Source organism: Xiphias gladius, chromosome 1, assembly GCF_016859285.1.
Source record: "Xiphias gladius isolate SHS-SW01 ecotype Sanya breed wild chromosome 1, ASM1685928v1, whole genome shotgun sequence".
NCBI classification, from domain to species: Eukaryota; Metazoa; Chordata; class Actinopteri; order Istiophoriformes; family Xiphiidae; genus Xiphias; species Xiphias gladius.
In genome coordinates, this window is record NC_053400.1 from 16,583,111 (window position 1) to 16,601,583 (window position 18,473).

At 39.3% G+C, this 18,473-nt stretch overlaps 1 protein-coding gene and 1 long non-coding RNA gene across 8 annotated transcripts in view; both read left to right on the forward strand.

Moving 5' to 3' along the window:
- Nucleotides 1-15,455, forward strand: part of LOC120800001 — a 44,441-nt gene extending 28,986 nt beyond the window's left edge. For all 7 annotated transcript variants that reach the window (XR_005708928.1, XR_005708939.1, XR_005708925.1 and 4 more), the window contains one exon: nt 13,737-15,455. This is a non-coding gene — a long non-coding RNA (uncharacterized LOC120800001). The remainder of the gene's footprint in view (nt 1-13,736) is intronic.
- A 2,504-nt stretch (nt 15,456-17,959) lies between these two features.
- The window catches only part of spon1a (spondin 1a), a 61,997-nt gene continuing 61,483 nt past the window's right edge, over nt 17,960-18,473 (forward strand). The window contains exon 1 of the mRNA XM_040131657.1: nt 17,960-18,194. Coding sequence (XP_039987591.1) covers nt 17,960-18,194 — 235 coding nt within the window. The remainder of the gene's footprint in view (nt 18,195-18,473) is intronic.

The following is an 18,473-nucleotide window of genomic DNA, read 5'->3' on the forward strand; positions in this document are numbered from 1 at the left end:
GTTACCCCTCAGTTTTACTATCAGTTTTAAAAGCTTTGGGGAACATGTCTAATTGCAAGAAGAAATTATTGTTCTTGTTTGCTGGGAGAGGCAGTCATACTGAGTTGTTATTAGAGATGCATTATTACTTCATGACTACCTTACCGTTACCATTTTTGGATCCCCTCAAGTAAATTACACCACCATTACAACCAACTATTGAGTCTTAATTGGTAGTGTACCATTAGTTCTTGAATGACATATGCAGAGAGCAGAATTCTCAAAAAATGTATATCATCATCATACACATAGCAATTATTAAGATAAGTATTCACAGCCAAGTTGCACGTGTCTGTGCGCCCTGATTTAAAGCAGACGCATTGAAGCCCAGTTGATTCGCTGTTGTTTGCAGATACCACTCAAACATTTAAGACCAATAATGCTGAGACTTTAGAGGACAATTGACAAATTAATAGAAGGACAAACATAACTAATGTACAGTGGCCTGACCAGTGACTGTCACTACGACTGTTATATGACAATGCAGCTGTTTGACATCTGTTGATGAGCAGCAAAAATAGCATTTCAGTGCATGACCCCTTGTGGTTCACAGAATCAGCATAAGGTAGATCTTAATATACAGCTGAGCTTGTTCACTGAAAAAGACAGAAGCCAGTAGTGTTTTTGTTAATGGAAGCTCTTTGGCTGCTTCAGTCAGCCCCGATCCTATTCAGAGAGGTCAAGTTAGATTTTCTGGTGATATGCTGTAGCTTAGAGAAACCCAGTAAGGAACCCACAGTTTTGTTACAGGCTCTATCATTGTTGTGTCACCAACTAAAATCCTCAAAACTGTGTTGTTTCAGCTCAGTGCTTTTCTAACAAACATGATCTCATTTTGCATTCAGCTGTTTTCTGTTGGCTGGTGTCAAGAACTTTGACCTCCTCTCAACATGCACCACTGTGTAGCTCATGTTTTTCGCTGCTACTATCCCCCTAAAAAGGGGTTTGACAAAGTTTGTTTGGTTGGGGCAGGGTTCTATTGAGGAATACTTTAATCTGTTTAAATATAAGGTTGACAAGTCATTTGAAATTGTAATTGAAAAATAGGGAACCCAGTGTGCCTACAACTCTGATTGATGATAAGGGCAAAGCCAGAACAAAAGAAACATTGTCCTGTGTAATACCTAACTTCACAAAATCAGCCAAAGCCAATGACTCTGTCAGTAACATTGATAAAAATCATGTCTTTTCAAAATGTACATCTTTAATTTAAGAGGCATTTTTCTTGGTCTTGTAGTTACTGGACACATACTACTAATTTTACTGAATTTAAATTTCACTTGTATTTTTTTCCTTTGATTTTTTTTTTTTTTAAATACTAAAATAAATAGTAATAGTTGTAAAGAGGTGGACATTATAAATAAAAAGGCAGATCCCTGCCTGGGTCATATTGTGTATCCCTATAGCCTTTTGTTCTAGCTTGAAAGTACCATGACGAATCTTTAATCGAGATGTGATCTGCTCAATCAAATGCAGAGTATAAAGCATACTCTAGAGTGCAGTGAGAGTGAGTGGGAGTCAGTGTGGCCAACAATCGACATGCATGTCAAAAGACCATGCTAAAAGAGTAGCTGGCAAGTTTCTAAGCAACACACAAATGCACACACACAGATCCAGCCAGGAGTGGGAGATGTTTTTTTCGCGTAGTTCACTGAAGCCTCCTCTGATCCGTGATCGTCCTCCATTTTTCTGTTTCCAGCTATAAAACATCTTTAATGCTCCCCACAGAGCCATACGCCTCCAGTCTCAGAGGGATCAGTCAACTCTGCACACTTTCAGTTCAGCATCTAGCACTTTCCAAACTCCCCTTTCTCCCACTTACCTTTATTGAAATTGAAATAGAAAAACATGATGTTTAATTGCTGTGAGAATATGTCGAGGATCAAGTGCTTGTTCACCAGCGTGGACATTGAGATGAAGATAATGAAACTGAACAGTAGAACAAAAGCAAAAGGTTCAGAATGATGGCATGATCATTAAACTGATCCTAGAACAAATGTAATTCACAAGGTAACATCACACGCTGACATTCTCCACCTGCTCACATCAACTCACTCTGCCCTCCACTTTTTCTCCTGTTGATCCTCGACAGCCCGGTGTGAGACAGTCTCCTGCACGTCTCTGTCTCAGACCAGCAGAGTGCTTGACATTGTCTCCTCCTTGCTGAAGCCAAAGTAGGGTTAAGATCACAAGCTCTTCATTAGTATTCAGGTGTGGGAGGGCTCTTTGGAGCTGAGTGGGTCTCAACTTTTGCCTCAAACAAAGAGTTATTGAAAACTGGGAAGCAACAAGCATCGCAATTCATCATTCACATCAGTCCCAGTCTAATATTTTTCAATTTTTGCAAACATCGTTAATTCTACAATATGTTTCGGAGCCAGTGCACAATTTGACAGAGCCACCCTACTGTATGTACAGAATGCATTTCACCCTTTTCTCGTGTGGATATGTGGATATGTGGATGGTTTTGGTTTTATCTGCCGAGATTTTGAGATATCTGCGAAGGAAACGCATATTATTATCAGGATAACTATTTCTCCCCCAACCTGACTCCCTCTTTGTTTCAGTGCCTTCATTTCATCCTGATCTGGACCAAATAGTAGGTTTTCATTCTCAGCCTTATTGTATGTAATTTTTCTTCCCCCTCCCTTGTCCCCCTGTCCCTATTTGGTGTAGCAGTCAAGAGCTGAGAAAGCCAGTAGACCCACACTGTATTAACACATAAATCTTTTGTGAAGCGACTCTAACATCTGCTGTCATCTCAGAGGTTTTTCGTCACTACTTTCCATTTATTCTCCACGTCCCACACACTCTGATTCTCTCTACCACATCTGTACCCATGATAGTCATTTCAAACTAATGATGCCTGGAATAGAAATTTAGTCCTAAGTCTTTTTTTCTTTCTGCCTGTCTTACATTTTTTCTTAATCTCTCTCTCTTACTACCTCATAAATTCATTAAAAAAAATGGAAGATGTGACCTTAAATGTACTCCTGGCTCTCTGAGTCAAACTGACCTCCGGGTATGGAAATAGTTGAAAAATAAACATTTGGACTTTGTTGTCATGCCTCCAGACTTATCCTCATGAACAACAAACTGCATATTTCTTCTGTGACAAATTGCAGGCAGTCAGGGCTTTTAATGTGATATGACTTAAATGAGTCTGCCTTTTAATGCCTCTTATGTGGATGGATAAGATAACCTGTAATGTCGTTCTTATGGTGGTGATAAGCTTAGCCCAGGTTTAGCTTTTACCGTCTCCCTCTCAAAATGCTTATTTTTCATGTCTCCGGGGAACTTCCTATGCAAATTTAGGGCTTTTGCTAATTGATAGAAACAGAATATCCCAGTTCATAGTAGTTTATACTGTTTATTTCCTCCTGCACTTAATCACACTCCCTAATCTGATTCACCATACTGTCTGAATTATCGTCACTCAGAATCTGTTTTTGACGTAAAGGTAAATTGAAAAGCTACATGGCTGTCAGCACACTCTTGAGGGCCTCTACTCTGAGCCTCACACTCCTGCTGTGGTTCAGTATCAGAGACAGTCACACGCCATGTGCTTCTTTTGTCCATAGTCTATTGAAAAACCTCTCCCAACATGCCAGGCAGAAATGAGTAATGCCCCAAGCAGAGATTATATCGGGAAATAGGGGATGGGAAGAATAGTTTCATGTGCAGGTATTGGTATTTGGGGAAATGGATGGTGTGATGGAGAGACAGAGGGAGATAATGCCCTGCTGTTGTGATGATCTCTGAGACTAAGAGCTGTCCCCACGGATAATAGAACTTATATGTTAGAGAGAAATGCATGAGTTTATTGCCTGGAGGTTGGTGTGAAAGCCTGGGTCTGCATGTGGGAAGATGTGGTGGATGGATGGGTGTTAATGCCTACTATATAGGGATAGAGGGAAGGAAGATGGAACACAGAGGAGAAATCTGAATGCACAAGGATTACATTTTCATCTACAATGTGTTCAGCAAACAAACAAACAAACAAAATGAAACATCCTAGGTAAAAATACCTCCTCATCTTTAATATCTTTAAGGCTACACTGGTGTGTTTCAGCCCATTATGTACAAAATTGATTGTTGGTAACAGTTTTCAAAAGCATACCATCAGTTTTTAGGTTGACCTTTAAGGCATTTGGTTTCAGACTAATTTCAGGACAGACTAGTTTACAGATGGAGGCAAGAAAAAAGAAGTCAGAGTTTGAAGCAGACTCGTTCATTGGTTAATACCAGCAACATATGCCCCCAGCTTCTTTATTTTAACTTTCAATCTGGATGGAGTCAAGATGGTGGTGTGGGGAAGGTGGTGCTTAGATGCTGACATCAGCAATAGAAGCAGCAGGCAACAGCTCATTAGGTTTACATCAGGTATGCTGAATTGTGATTGGTTTTAGTGTGCACAAGAGGTTTGAAAGTTATTTTTTTTAGTTTTAAGGATTAGAAAGAGTGACGCAGGAAGCTGCCTTCTAAATTTTAAACACAAATAAGCACTAAGACACATTAAGGGATAGGAGCCAAGAGGTGTGATTAATATATATGAATAAGGGAGAGGAGAGAAAGTGAACTAGCCTTATGGTGGAAGTTTTTTATTTTTTCATTACTGCATAAAAATGCACTTTCGCCTTCATCAGAGTTAATCCCCAATTATGGAGATAAACCCTGTCATGTAACATCAGTTACTGGAAATTTCACAGACAACAGCGGAAATGTTTCCAGGGGACAAGAAAAAGTGATGAACACAGCTGGGACACACATGTTGTTGCCATTGTGACTGATAAAGTTACTGAACTTCAATATCTGTTTTTTGTAGCCTATTTGGTTATGTTTTCCAGCTTGGTTCTGTACTTTGCAGGATCTTTTTCTAAATACTGCACGTGTTGTCAAAATAGTAAAGATGTTTTGGTTTTGTTTTTTTTAAATTGGCCATTGTTTTGTGTATTTGCATATGTTTTAAGTTGCAGTCTGTTGAGCTTTCAGGGCCACCATACAAAAGAGATACTTTATATGTTCAGAAGTCTTACACAGCTGACTTCTTGATAGATTAAGGGGCACGTGACCAATCTAACTAGTTAGCTAATGAAGGGCTCGGTTGTGACTGTAGATGAAAGGCAAGATTCGCTGTTTCTGTCAGTTGGTTGGTCAGTCCACCATTTGGGTCCACAGTGAAATACTGTATCTCAACAACTGTTGGACTCTAGCATCACTGACAGTGCGCCATGCAACTTTTACTGAAGGATGTCAACAACTATAGCATGGATTGCCATGAAATTTTCTACAGATATCCATGGTGCACAGGTGATGTATCCTGGTGACTTTGGTGATCCCCTGACTTCTCCTCTGACGCCACCAGCCAGTTGACACTTGTGGTTTTGAGTGAAATGTTTCGACAACTATTTGATGAATTACAATGAAGTTTGGATATTCATATTTTATATTTGTAATAGCTTTGGTGATCATCTGACCTTTGATCTAGCACCAACAACAGGTCAATTTAAATTTGTCCAGTAGTTTGTTTGTTTTTACCAAATACTCACAAAAAAAATAACATTCCCATTATCCTCAGCTGTAGAGTGTAGGTAGTTCTAATTACTAAATGTTAGTATGCTGATATGCTAAAATAAGATGTGGTAGCACTTAGCTCAAAGTGCCGCTCTGCATAGGTACAGCCTCACAGAACCACTAGGAAGGCTCTAGTCTCTGTCTTGATACTAAGTAAGCTTGTGAGATACTGCTGATGATGGGTGACATGGGAAGGTATTAGGCCACAATTAACTGCCAGATAATGCTGGTCTGTCTTATTTAATTTGTCTGTCTACATAAACACACATGATTTGGTTCACTAAAAGAAGAGTTTTTGAGCAAATGCTCATTAGGTTTCCTTCAAAATACTGACTTTTTAAGATGCTCTCTGGCTAAATTCAGCCTCTTAACCCCTAATACACTATGGTCTCATTTCCACTTCACAGACCTGCTGACATTTGTAAAGTTAAAGTCAACAGTTTGTAAGTTTATTTCTTCCTTTCTTTCTTGGTTTTCATGTGCAATTAAATTTTTGACTGTGATACATTGTTTGCCACTTCCTAACATTCACACGTAACAGTTTTTGTAAAAGTGAAGAAATTATATTTCAAAGCTGTCTTTCAGGACAGTGTTAGTGAACTCAGCACTGCCAACTGGAAACACTAAGGAGTAAATCCTCCTTGACATGGTTCCTCATCATCCATATTTTCCAGCAAAAAGTATAAATCCATCCCTTCAAACTAACACATCATCTGATGCAGACCTGAAGTAGAAATACGGAGTGTCTACAGTGTGTGCTGGGCAACCAGGTGTTATGCAGACTGTGGTCAAAGAAATTATCTGATAATTACAGTATATGATATACAATATCAGTAAATCCTATATACAAGTCTGGCATATCCTTTACTTTATCTTTTTGCCATAGCTGGATTGCTGTGTTTCAGTTTCTTAAATAATTTGTTGATAAAGAAAGGTGGCAATTGAATATTCTGCCTCTGTGCACATTTGAGAATCTCTGCTGTCATACAATAATCAGAAATATACTGTAGTAGGACTCATGCTATTCCTTGCCTTTGTCTCTGGAGGCAGTCACACCCTGCAAATAAAACTTGCCACATTGGTAACTTTTACAAAGTTCCACCATACTGTGTATGGTAGGAACATTAAAGATATTACCCCTTGGGTACCCAATTACCCAATCTACACTGTGACACTAAAGCTTTGATTTCTCTTACAATTTAGTCTTTACCTATGATTGAAATCAGTGGCGTGTTGTAGAGACAAGCAGGGCTACAAGTGCTTGACCAGTTAAAGATAAAACTATACATCAATTAGAACAATACTGAAGACGAAGCGATATCTTTCCTTACATTTCATAAAGGCTCTGATATTGCCTGTTTGTATTCATCTTGTAATTTACTTCCCTCTTGTGGCTGCAGTAGGCTATTGTTTCTGGAAGCTAGGTTGACCACCAGCCATTGCATTTATTTTTTCTGTCATGCCACAAAAACATGATAAAGGTTGGAGCTTGTCAACTAGAGGGGGGAACAGCATTTATTGGATGTTTGTGCATGTGCATTGTGGATAATCCTGGAATCTTTGACAGGTGACTAGCTATAGCTAGATCTTTAGTATAGTATATAAAACAGTTTTTCTACTGTATATAATGTGGCTTTATTGTTCCCAGTCTGATTAGATGAATGTTTTGTTATGCCACGAATATATATTGTATGTGGCAACCATGAATGAAGATATGAATAGTATACACTGGCCATAGATGGTTCTACTTGACTGCCAGTGACTACAATTTCACTCTTATCCATGCTAGGACTAAGTAGACAAAGGGGACTAACCAGTCTGCTTTTATCTTCACAAGGGAGCTGAACTGTTTTAAAAATGCTAGTACATCACTTCACTTTGGGCTGTTAAACACAAAACTTCAGGACCCATTAAATCCCATTCAGCTGACAGCTTGTGAGGCTCTCAAATCTGAGAGATATCAGCTCGCACAAAGCCAGACAGGAAACGCCCTCTGATTTATTTATATGCAAACTGATGTCCCTTGCAACTCTGTCGCTACAGTAAGCGGGGGGACTTTGGCAGTATCGTCACTCACAGTAATTGCAGACTCACTTAGGTACTGCCCATTCTTCTGAAAAAACAAAAATGTACTGTAATAATTGAATAGTCCACTTGTGATAATGATTGCAAGGAGCAGCTTGTGCTTGTTATATTATCAGCATGCAGTGTAAACAGAGATCAGCCTTCACAAATGGAGAAGGGGAGGCGAAAGAGAAAGGGGATCAACAGAGAGTTATGGATCTAACCACAAAGAGACAGTGGGATAAAACAGAACAGGCAAAAGCAAACTGAAAAAGTAGACTCAGTGTGGGAAAGGTCTCTGTCTTTTACCTCCACATCACACTATGGATTAACTAGCACCACTGAAAAAGTAAAGATGTTCTGCCATCATTTAACATATTTCTATTGACTTTTTCTGAATCACTTGTGAAAGGTGCCAGGTTACCTATTTTATTTGATGTTTTCTGACCTATTTTATACATTTACTTTAGAATAAAACGCTGTCCACAAATGGAATCACAAGATATAGAGGCATGATACAAGTTTCTAAAGCAATGAAGCTGGTGCTTTTACTCACTTGATATGACCGTGGAGTTTGTATTGAGGTTTTGGGCTGTAGCTAGCCAATGATTCAACCAGAGTTTGACTCCTGTACCCAATTTGGATGCGTTTTCAGTAATTACAAGCTAGTTACTTGGTGTCATTTAGATGATATTCTCAAATTTAAGTAATTTCTTTTCACTTCCTCTTTCTCATTCTCTCTCACACCTTTTTACTCAACTACACTGTGTGCTGAATGTAAAGGCATGAGCATGTCTTGGCCATATGTGTGATCAATGGAAATTTTCTAGCCTCAGAGGAAACTGTCTTGACAGCAGCAGGTCTATTTCAAAGGTGCTTCACTTAGATACGGGCAATTATTTGGCTTTTAGCCCTGTTTGTTGCTCTCTGTCCTCAAAATGCTCAATTCCAGGAGAGAGCTTTAATATCGCCTAGAAATGAAGATGATACTACATGCCATATTTCTATGAAAATATAAGATTCCAAACCTGGATATGTCTGTGGCATAAATACTAGATACAGTGCATCATTTATGTTTAGGTTGAGTTGTAAATGAGTGCTCGAGAACTGTCAGGGACATCATGTAAGATTCAGATCCTTTAAGGATTTTACATTGATTCAAAAACTAAACACAATTTCTACCTGCTGTTCCTTGCTAGGAGAGTGGCCAATCAGTATGCTCAAACACAAAATCTTAGATTCACATGCTTAATATACAGTATAATATGCTCAACATGTAGGCATGTCCACTGTCCACAGTCGTATGGTATGATAATATAGAAATGGATTTACAATTCCCATGGTGCACATATTTCACAGATGATTAAATGAGTGCAACATTCACAACATACACAATTTGAGAAAATTATTGCAGTGATTATCTATATGTGATGATATTTATAACATATTCAAAACCATCTGATTTTGGTCAGACCCGTTTTAGCTTGTAATCACTGATTTAGAACAAGAATGAAAGCTGTGAATCACAATATGAATATGATATTGACATCATTTTTATTTCATGATAGAATGATATGGAGAGAAAATAATAATACTGAAAGGTAATTGTGTTAAAGCTACGGTAAACTTTGTATGACTTGACACTCACCTTTATTAAAACTAACTTCTTAACAACGGTGTTACCAACTAGGAGGCTTCTTTTTCCTAAAGTACTGTAAGATTCTTGCTTGCGCTTGGCCTGTGTATTTCAGATCTCAGCAAATTATTTCTAACCTTCCATCCAAATTCACCAGTCAATTAATACATAAAGCCATTTTATATATGGCACTTGTTGGGAACGATACATGGACTGGTAGTAATGTGCACTGGGGTTTACGGCATTGCCTCACGGTAATTCAGTGATAGACCTTTGACTGTATGTGATACAGACTATAGACTACTGCTCAAGTTCCCACCTGCTGCTCACTGTACCTCCAAAAATAAAACTATCTTTACTGAAACATTTTACGATAATTTTGTGGGTCCTTTGAACAGTTGTATTTTTGTGCTGCCTTGCAAGGTTCAAATATCACTACAGTTAAATACAGGTAACAAATGCATCATATTATTTTAGAAGAGCTGCTCCAAATTTATTAAATTTGACTGGCAATTATCCCAACAACTGAGGTTGTAAAAGGGTGCATTCCCAACATCCTGCAGTACAGGTGCCCATATACTCTTTGTTTTCAGGTTTCTTCTATTGAATCTGAGCTGTAAAACAGACATCCAGGAGTGTTTCATTCAGAGCTGAGGCCCCATTTTCTTATAGTTAGTCTCGTATAACACTACACGTATCATTTTCTCTACAGTATTTTTCAAAGCCATTATAATGTTATCCAATGTTTTCAGCAATTAGCTAATAGGATTAGTGAGATTATATTGCAAATAGAAACAACAAAACAAACAGTTCAAAGTTAGATTTGCTTTTGACTCCCTGATCTTCCATAACAGACTGGCTATATGGGGGGAAGGGAATGTTAATATCAGTTATAACTGCATATCATATTTTCAGTGTGATATGCACAGAGCCATCTTTAAAATAACTAGAATTATCTCCTTCTTCCTGAATAGAAAAAAATCATCAATGGAAACATCTGTGGCTTTGTATAGCATTAACTTTGTGTCATGTCTTTTTCCTATTCCATCACACAAGATGTTTACATACTATGTGGCCAATGATGCCGCATATTCTTTATGCTCAGTGTTATGTAAAGTGTAGTGAAACTGGAAATCAAAAGATAAAACATGTAATTATGCTTGAGTTACACTTGTATTTATTTTTGACACAGCTGAACATACAGAATATATTAATGTCTACAGGGACAGGCAACTGCGCTAAGTTTTTCCAGCATAGTGCATTTTGTGCACACATCAATGTGTACTGTATGTATTGTTATGAACTGTTCATGGGTCAAACTTAAAATCAGTGTGCATGTCTTACCAAGTAAAATATATTTTGTCTATTTTGTCTATGCTCATTCTACCAGGCCTTTGTGTGGGCTTTTAAATTAGTTGGTGTTCTGATTCGGTTTAAAGAGGTAATATAGTGGTATGCGTTTAGATGAGAGATACAGGACCTGAAATGCTTCCAGGCATGACATTCGAGAAGAGAGAACACAAGAGCATCTTCAGTTAACGGATGTTGTTTACTAGCTAAAGGTCAGGCGCAAGTGGAGGGCTGAGACTGAGAAAAGGTCAAAGCCTCTTTGAAAATGCTGGTAACAAAATAGTAAGTATCATAACCAAGTGGAATGTATCAAGCCCCTGAACTAATGGTAGTGCCATTAGTTTTATGAGAAAACATAATAGATTGTCAATTGGTGATCCATTGACAGACCTATTGTACAATAGGATAGAGATGATGTATTATGATTCAATGAGAGTCTGTTGCACAGACCAGTGTTGGAGAATTTCACAGCACTTATGGCACAGACAACATAGATATTAATGTGACATTTAAACCAGACTACACAGTTGGATCTCATGGCCTTCAACTTTATAAGGACACTGTGTCCCACAGTCCTCTAAGAGATATAAACTAAATGTATGCTGTCACAAGCATGACCTCACATGCGCAATACTTGCATATGGTCAAAAAGTCATATTCAGTTTTACATCTATTATTTACATTTACTATGTTTAAGAAGGATGTTTTTGAGTAATTTTAACTAAATTCACAGTTACTTAATTATTCAGTAAGATGTAGAAGTTATAACTGAATATATAAACCCACAAAATCTTGAAATGTACTTTGCCAGTTTCAAGGTTATTCACACATCTGCAGTAAAATTATGCTACTGTTAGTTTCCATTTCTGGCAAATTGGTAAAATGAAACTATTAATGCCGCTTGATGCATAGAGCATATATACTTTAACCATCTTGGTTATTCAGTCTATCATTGTTGGATATGGGTTTCAGTCTGTGTATTGATCCCTTCTAATGTTGTTTTATTCTATCTGGCGAAGTGCAGTTAGATGGCTTATAACCGGGGTTTACATCAGGTCTGAGAACACCTGAGGGCCATGTCTGCTTTCACTAATATGCCTCTGTTGTTGTGAGAGTATGCTTGACTATTGAAGCCGAGTACTGTCTAAGGAAGTCACTAGAGCTTATGGATACCTATCATAACTGTTTTGGGATATTAGAATTCACTCATAATAGACTGCATTTGAATTTTCTGTTGTAATGTCCAGATTTTATGCATGACCGTCCAAACGCATTTCCACAAAGGCCTCAGTGAGCTAGACTTCAGCAGCTAAATACTGTATTTTGCCTCCCAAAGACTAGTGGCAATCTTTGGCTGAGGCAGTCTGTTTCTGAGACATAAACTTAATAGTTTCTGACAGGGTGTGTGATTTCCTCAAAGCCATTTAGATATGGCCCAGGTCTCCTAAGAGCTAAAGACAGGATTCAATAAGTAATGCCTCAGCAGACCCCAGCACCTGGTGATCCCCGTCACCCTCTGGCTGACTGTAATCATTTGTGATAGCCCCCGTACGCTTGCTAGGCTCCCAACAGCACATGTTTCACTCAGGCTTTTAGACGGACATCAAAATGCATTACCTCCAAAGCAGTAGATGGGGGCCAGAATGCGTGAAGCCAGGGTGGAAATAAAGACATTAACTCTGTCTGCAGACCACAGTTGCTGAATTGTGTTGAGTGACAAAGCCTGTAATACATATACATCAAGGATCATTAATACACTACAGTTCAGGATATTTCAGTCATTCTTTCTTATTTGTTTTCAGTCAACTGATCTGAAATATATATCTGAAAAGTATGAACTACACATAATGTATAGAGCTCATATTGGGATTAATGCTCGAGGGACTACAGTCTGACAGGAGTCCAATACGTTTTTTTCTTCCTTTTCTCTCTGTATGCTCTAACTATTTCTCTTTCTCCTTCAAATTACGTGGAAACAGCATAGTAGATCTTCTCAGGTTCTCTGAATATAGTGCTATTGCATGGTAAATATGGCCTTAATGACTCGGCAGCGGGGGGCTCAACTGCTTAATGAGCAGACTCTTCTACTCCACCACCATTAAATGAGAGCCTAATTTGATTTTCCCGCTTGACCTCTATTCCTCTCAGAAAACAACAAAGCACAGGGGATTTTTCAAAGGCTTGTGCAGGCGTTGAGAAATTCAGAGGTGTGTGGAGAAAGAGTATAACTATTGGATTTTGCTCACGAGGATATAAAGTAAATTGTACTCTTGCTAACAGAGTCAACACAATGTTGCATGCACTTGCACATGCATACACAGATAGGTTTCAAATGCAAAATTAATATTAAGCAGCATGCTTAAAGGAATAGATTGACATTTTGGGAATTTGCTTTGGTGGACAATTAAATGAGAAGATTGATACTACCCTGACATTTATCCATTAAATATGAAGCTACTTCCAGAAACCTGTTAGCTTAGCTTAGCACAAAGAATGAAACATAGTCTGAACAAAAAACGACCTGCAAAAACTACATTTTTTACCTTTTTAAAGTACTGGGGGATAATTTGTAGGACTATTTTTTGGCTAGGCACAGTAACTTCCTGGAGGAGCCTGACGATGGCACGGAGTGAAGAAATAGTCCGGCACATAATCCCCATACAACAGTGAAATGTCAATTTTTCACTGAGGTTTTTGATTTTGATTAAAGAAACGAGATATAATGTGCTGGGTTTGCGACCTTTGGACAGAGCCAGGTTAGCTCTTTCCCCTGTTTCCAATCTTTGTGCTGAGCTAAGATAGTCTGCTGGCTGTAGCCTTATTTTAGACAGACATCAGAGTGGTATCAATCTTTTCACCTAACTCTCAGAAAGAGATAAAAAAAAAAGCATATGTTGCATGAGGTGTAATGTGTTTTTTATATTGTGCTCAGTAATAAAAAGCAGATAAGTTAAGCCTAAACTCTTATCGAAAGAAAGCACAAGGTTTTTAATGAGCTAGTGGGTAGGTATTAAAATCAGTATTTTTTTGCAGAGCTCCCATTGGAAACTCGTTTTATGATTTGATCCCTTAGATGTGGCAGTAGAAGAGACCACTTCAGAAGAAACCAGAAGATCATGGCGTCACTACAGAGGAAAACACACAGTGGGTGTCTAGACCAACAGTAACAACCGCATGTGCTGATACCACCATGTCCAAAGACCCAATGTGTTTTGTCCAACTGATGTCAACAGAGTGAAAGATGTCCGTTTTTTTAATCACAAGACATGAATCCTTAAAGTTCATGCTCTCCAGTGGTGAATTAGTCACTGCTGACCAACATTTTTTGTTTTTCTGCCTACAATATTGGCAATTTTATGGCAATTTTATTCCTCTATGTCAGCCAGCCCCAAACTTTTTACATATCATAGTTACTTTTGTATCATCTAATGGAGTAGAAATCAGTTTTAGTCTAGTAAGATTTAAATAACTTTTGTTTGTCCAGTAAGGTCAAAAGGGAAGGATATTTTCACTAATGCTGTCTTTCACATCCCTAGTTGCACACACGTACCTGGTAGTGACGCAGAACATTCACATTCTCCTACTTTGGCCTCTGTGTAGCTCCCCTGGAGCTCTTGGGGGCTAAGTGCACCCCACTCAAGGGCAGTTCAAGAATAGTTGTTGAGGGAATGATGGCTCATAACTCATTCCACTTCACCACTCTGATTTTTTTAACTGGTTTGGGAAATCAAAGCAGAAATCTCCTGGTCTCAAGCTGCTCTAGAACATTTCGGTTTTATATTTTTAATAAAAACATGTTTTCACTTTTTTCATGTTTTACCCATTTTAAATTAAATCTACAACACAATAATGTGTGCCAAAAGTGAAGGGGTCTGAAATCTTTCTGAAGCCACTGTATTTACATCAGGTAAATGTCTTTGAAAATTCTCGTGTAGAGTGTAGATACACAGGTCAGCATTTTTCCTCAGCTATTTTACTTCCTTTACTATGAGGGAATGTATGGATCTTGCAGATATTCTTTTAATGTATAGTATATTTTGTAAAAAGCAGGGAGTAACCTGAGGACCAAAGCTGGTGGTTAGATTTCAACTCAGCAGTTCTGTGTGACAAAATGCATTCATGACACCTGCAGGTGTAGTGTTCTGCTAACCAGACTCTGATCCTTTCCTCCTGCATCATTCATCCATCAGTCCAGCATTAGGTGTAGAGAGCATAGCCTCTTTTCATTTTTCAGTGCCCATCAGAAGTGGTTACATTCTCATTACATGCCTGCTGACCCTTTTGAAGACTGAAATAAACTCTGAGAGTGTTGCAAGAAAATGTCACTACGGATAAAATACAGCCTACCGCCTGAGCAAGATTAAGAAGGCGAGAAAAAAGAGGGATTACATCAACATCGTTTCGGTTTACCACTTCACACCCAGTGTTGTGATGTTGCTGTGTAACGTGTCATGTTTTTATTTCATTGACTGGAGAACTCATGGTGACCAGACAACTGTCAAAACTGATATGCTTTGTAAGAAAAAAGGAAATGAGACGCGAAAGGCAGAAAAGAAGGCGAGAAGGCAACAAGGTCAAAATAAAGCAAACCACAGGACAGATTGTGATTAGAAAATGATTACTCTCCTGTAAGGTAGTTTTTTCTTCTCTTTAAGGTTTTAAATGTGTAGCAAGTGGTAAAATTTAGGGCAAGTCCAGCTTTTGAAACCTGTACTGAATCACAATGCTTCTACAAGTCTATACAATGCATGTTTGATTTAAGGAGCTACCAACGGCTGAAACAATCAATCAGCAAATCAGTATTGGATAATATATAATAAGAAAGCACAGCCAAATGTGCATGAATGTTTTGAATAAATGTTCCTCAAAAACAGTCATGAATTCTTCATCACTTGATAAATTACATCATATCTGGACACAGTGGACACTTTCCCTAATGGAGAGCACTTGGTCAAGATCATGAGTAGTAGCTGAATTCTACTGACATTGTGATAAATGATTCTGATTAGAAAAAAGTCTAAAGGTGGGCGGACAAGCATGTGTGCACATATTTTACAAAGAAAGAATAAGCAGCGTAGAAGAAAGAGAAAAGCAGAGAATAAAGACAGACCAGACCGCTATAGTTGACATTTTATCCAAGAATCACAGAAAACCAATTCAAGCTGGCCATGCATGTGTCCCTTCTAGAGGTTTGTGAATAACGATAAATAAAATTCACCTGAGAAATGTTTGATATCCTTTGAGTCATTCTGAAGGAGACCATCCGGGTACCAGACTGCGTAAGGGATCATTAAAGAATATGAGTTTCAGCTAAGGTGTTAAAGGGAAATCATAATGTACCCATATTTTCCTTAACAACACTCCACCAACAAAGTATATTAGTTTAGTATCTTTCAGCTGTTGATATGGAAGCCCTATGATTCACATGCAGATTTGGATGTTGAATATCAAAATAATGTTACACAAGTGCCAGAATGGCAGGATGCATGCAACCTCTGCAGAACTTTCAGACTATAAAATTCAGACTATAAGATAGGCTGCTTTTTGTATTTACTTGCATCGCAGGGATTTAATAATAAAGCAAATAAAAATAATACCTAGATTATCATATGTTAATACTCAGCATTAAGTGTTATTGGTGTCCACTCCCTTGTAGCCTTACCCTTTAAGTAATTTAACACAACTAATAGCCAGGTCATTTAGAACACCCGAGAGTACGGAGTAATGTGTAGTCTATGTGTTCTTTGGACAAATTTGTCTACTAAATATATGGATTAAAACTGTATATATTGTAATTTATTTGTATGTACCATTATCTGACTTGGTTTTAGGAAAACAGACAGGTGTTACTGAGTAATATACAAATAACAGTGGTGGTGTTATCCAGTTCCGAAACAACTTTTGAAGTTTTGCACATATTTGATCACAAACCAAGTATGTGGTTCTGGACAAATTGAAGTTTTGTCCTGAAGGTAGCAGTAGATTAGATGTAATACATCCAATAGCTGTTGACACATTTCACTAAAAACCACAAAACGTGAACCCCATAGTGGCACTAGAGGAAAAGTCAGGGCATCGCCAAAGTCAGTAGGCTTCGTCCCCTGGGGACGAGCATGAATGTCAGTACAAAATGTCAGGGCAATCCGTTCGGTAGTTGTTGAGATACTTCAGTCCGGACCAAAGCGGTGGACCGATTGACAGACGGACAATGCCATTCTACGTACATAACTATGAGTGTACACAGTAAATCTGCAAGGCCACATTTTAATTAGGAGCTGGCTAATAGGTTCAGCACGGCATGCGAGAGACGTTTGGACCAACACGGCTTCAGGTTAGTGTACGTTTTTCAGAGGGGGTTGAGATGGGTCAGTATTCTCAGTGTACTAAAAAAGACATGTGAAATCTCATTCCTCCTGTTGGTAACGGCAGTAGGGGCATTTCCCTTTGGTCCCAAACGCTTCAAACCCCACTTTGCTGGGATGTTACCACAATGCCTATACGCGTCTACCTTTTTTTTTATTGTGACAGATCTTGCTGGCGCGTTAAGTCAGCATCGCCTCTGTGCTTATGTGGAAATTTAATGGGTTAACGTTTGTGCACCAAGGAAAGAGAGAGCGAAGCAGTCACCGACCCGCTAATGAATTCAACGCTCACACGGGACTAAGGCTTGTTTAATTAGTTACCTAGACAACCGTTTAGCGAGCTTTATTTATTTCTTTGTGTGTCTCTGTGTGTGTTTTCCTGTCTTTCTTGAGGCACTTGAGTGATGACACACACACACACACACACACACACACAGACACAGCTTACTGAGTTCAGTCCAAGTATGTCAAACATGCTGCCTTCTCTCGGCACTCATTGGTCGGAATGTTTGTCTGTGTTCTCGGTCTGTCGGTTCAGAGTATTCTTCACCTTGTCGGTCTGTAAATAGCTGTGGCCTCGGAGACGGCCACGCACCCCTCGCTCCTCGCTTGGCCATTTCCCCGGACCCCCCCCCGCTATCGCGTTCAGTCTAACCCGCGGACCCGCGGCACGCAGTGTGCCGTTCTCGTACAGCGAGTGCACGGCACATCCCAGCCAGTCCTGCTCCTCTCTCTCTCTCTCGCTCTCTCTCGCTCTCTCTCCCGTTCACACCAGGATGGATCTACCCTCCTAGCGGCGCAGAAGTCTACTTCAGCCGTTGGCAAGTTGGGTTATCGTTTAGGAGCGAGGCAGGAGCTGAAACAAACGCGCCCCCCCCTCTCTGACAAGATTTCTCTCATCTCCGCGCGTCAACTTGGCTGTCGGAAACCCTACATGATGACACCGGCCGGGCTGCATTCGCGCGTTATGCTCCTGCTGTGCTTCATCTCCACCACGGCGTGCAACACGTTCGCGTTCACCGAGGAGCCCTCCGAGAGAGCCGGGAATGCGGACGGGTATTGTAGTCGGATACTACGGGCTCAGAGCAGTCGGAAGGAGAGCAGCAGCGAATTTCGCCTCCGCGTCGAGGGAGACCCCGAGAGCTACCAGCCAGGGAGCACATACAGAGGTCGGTGTTCGTCTGCGAGGTTTACGCGCAGGGCTTTGGTTGGGACTGTGTGCGCATTGTCAAATAAAGACTAGTCTGCAGTCAGTAGGCTATGTAAACTCGAAATAAGTTCAGTACACAGACTACTTTTAGGGCGTTTATGCCCTAAATGCTATATCTAGTGCATTTGAACTATTATAAGCCAAATGTGGCATAACTTTTCCTTTCAGCCTAATTTGACCACACACGAGCAAGTAGTACCGCATTAAATAGTCAAAAATGTAAAGGGGTTTTATGAAG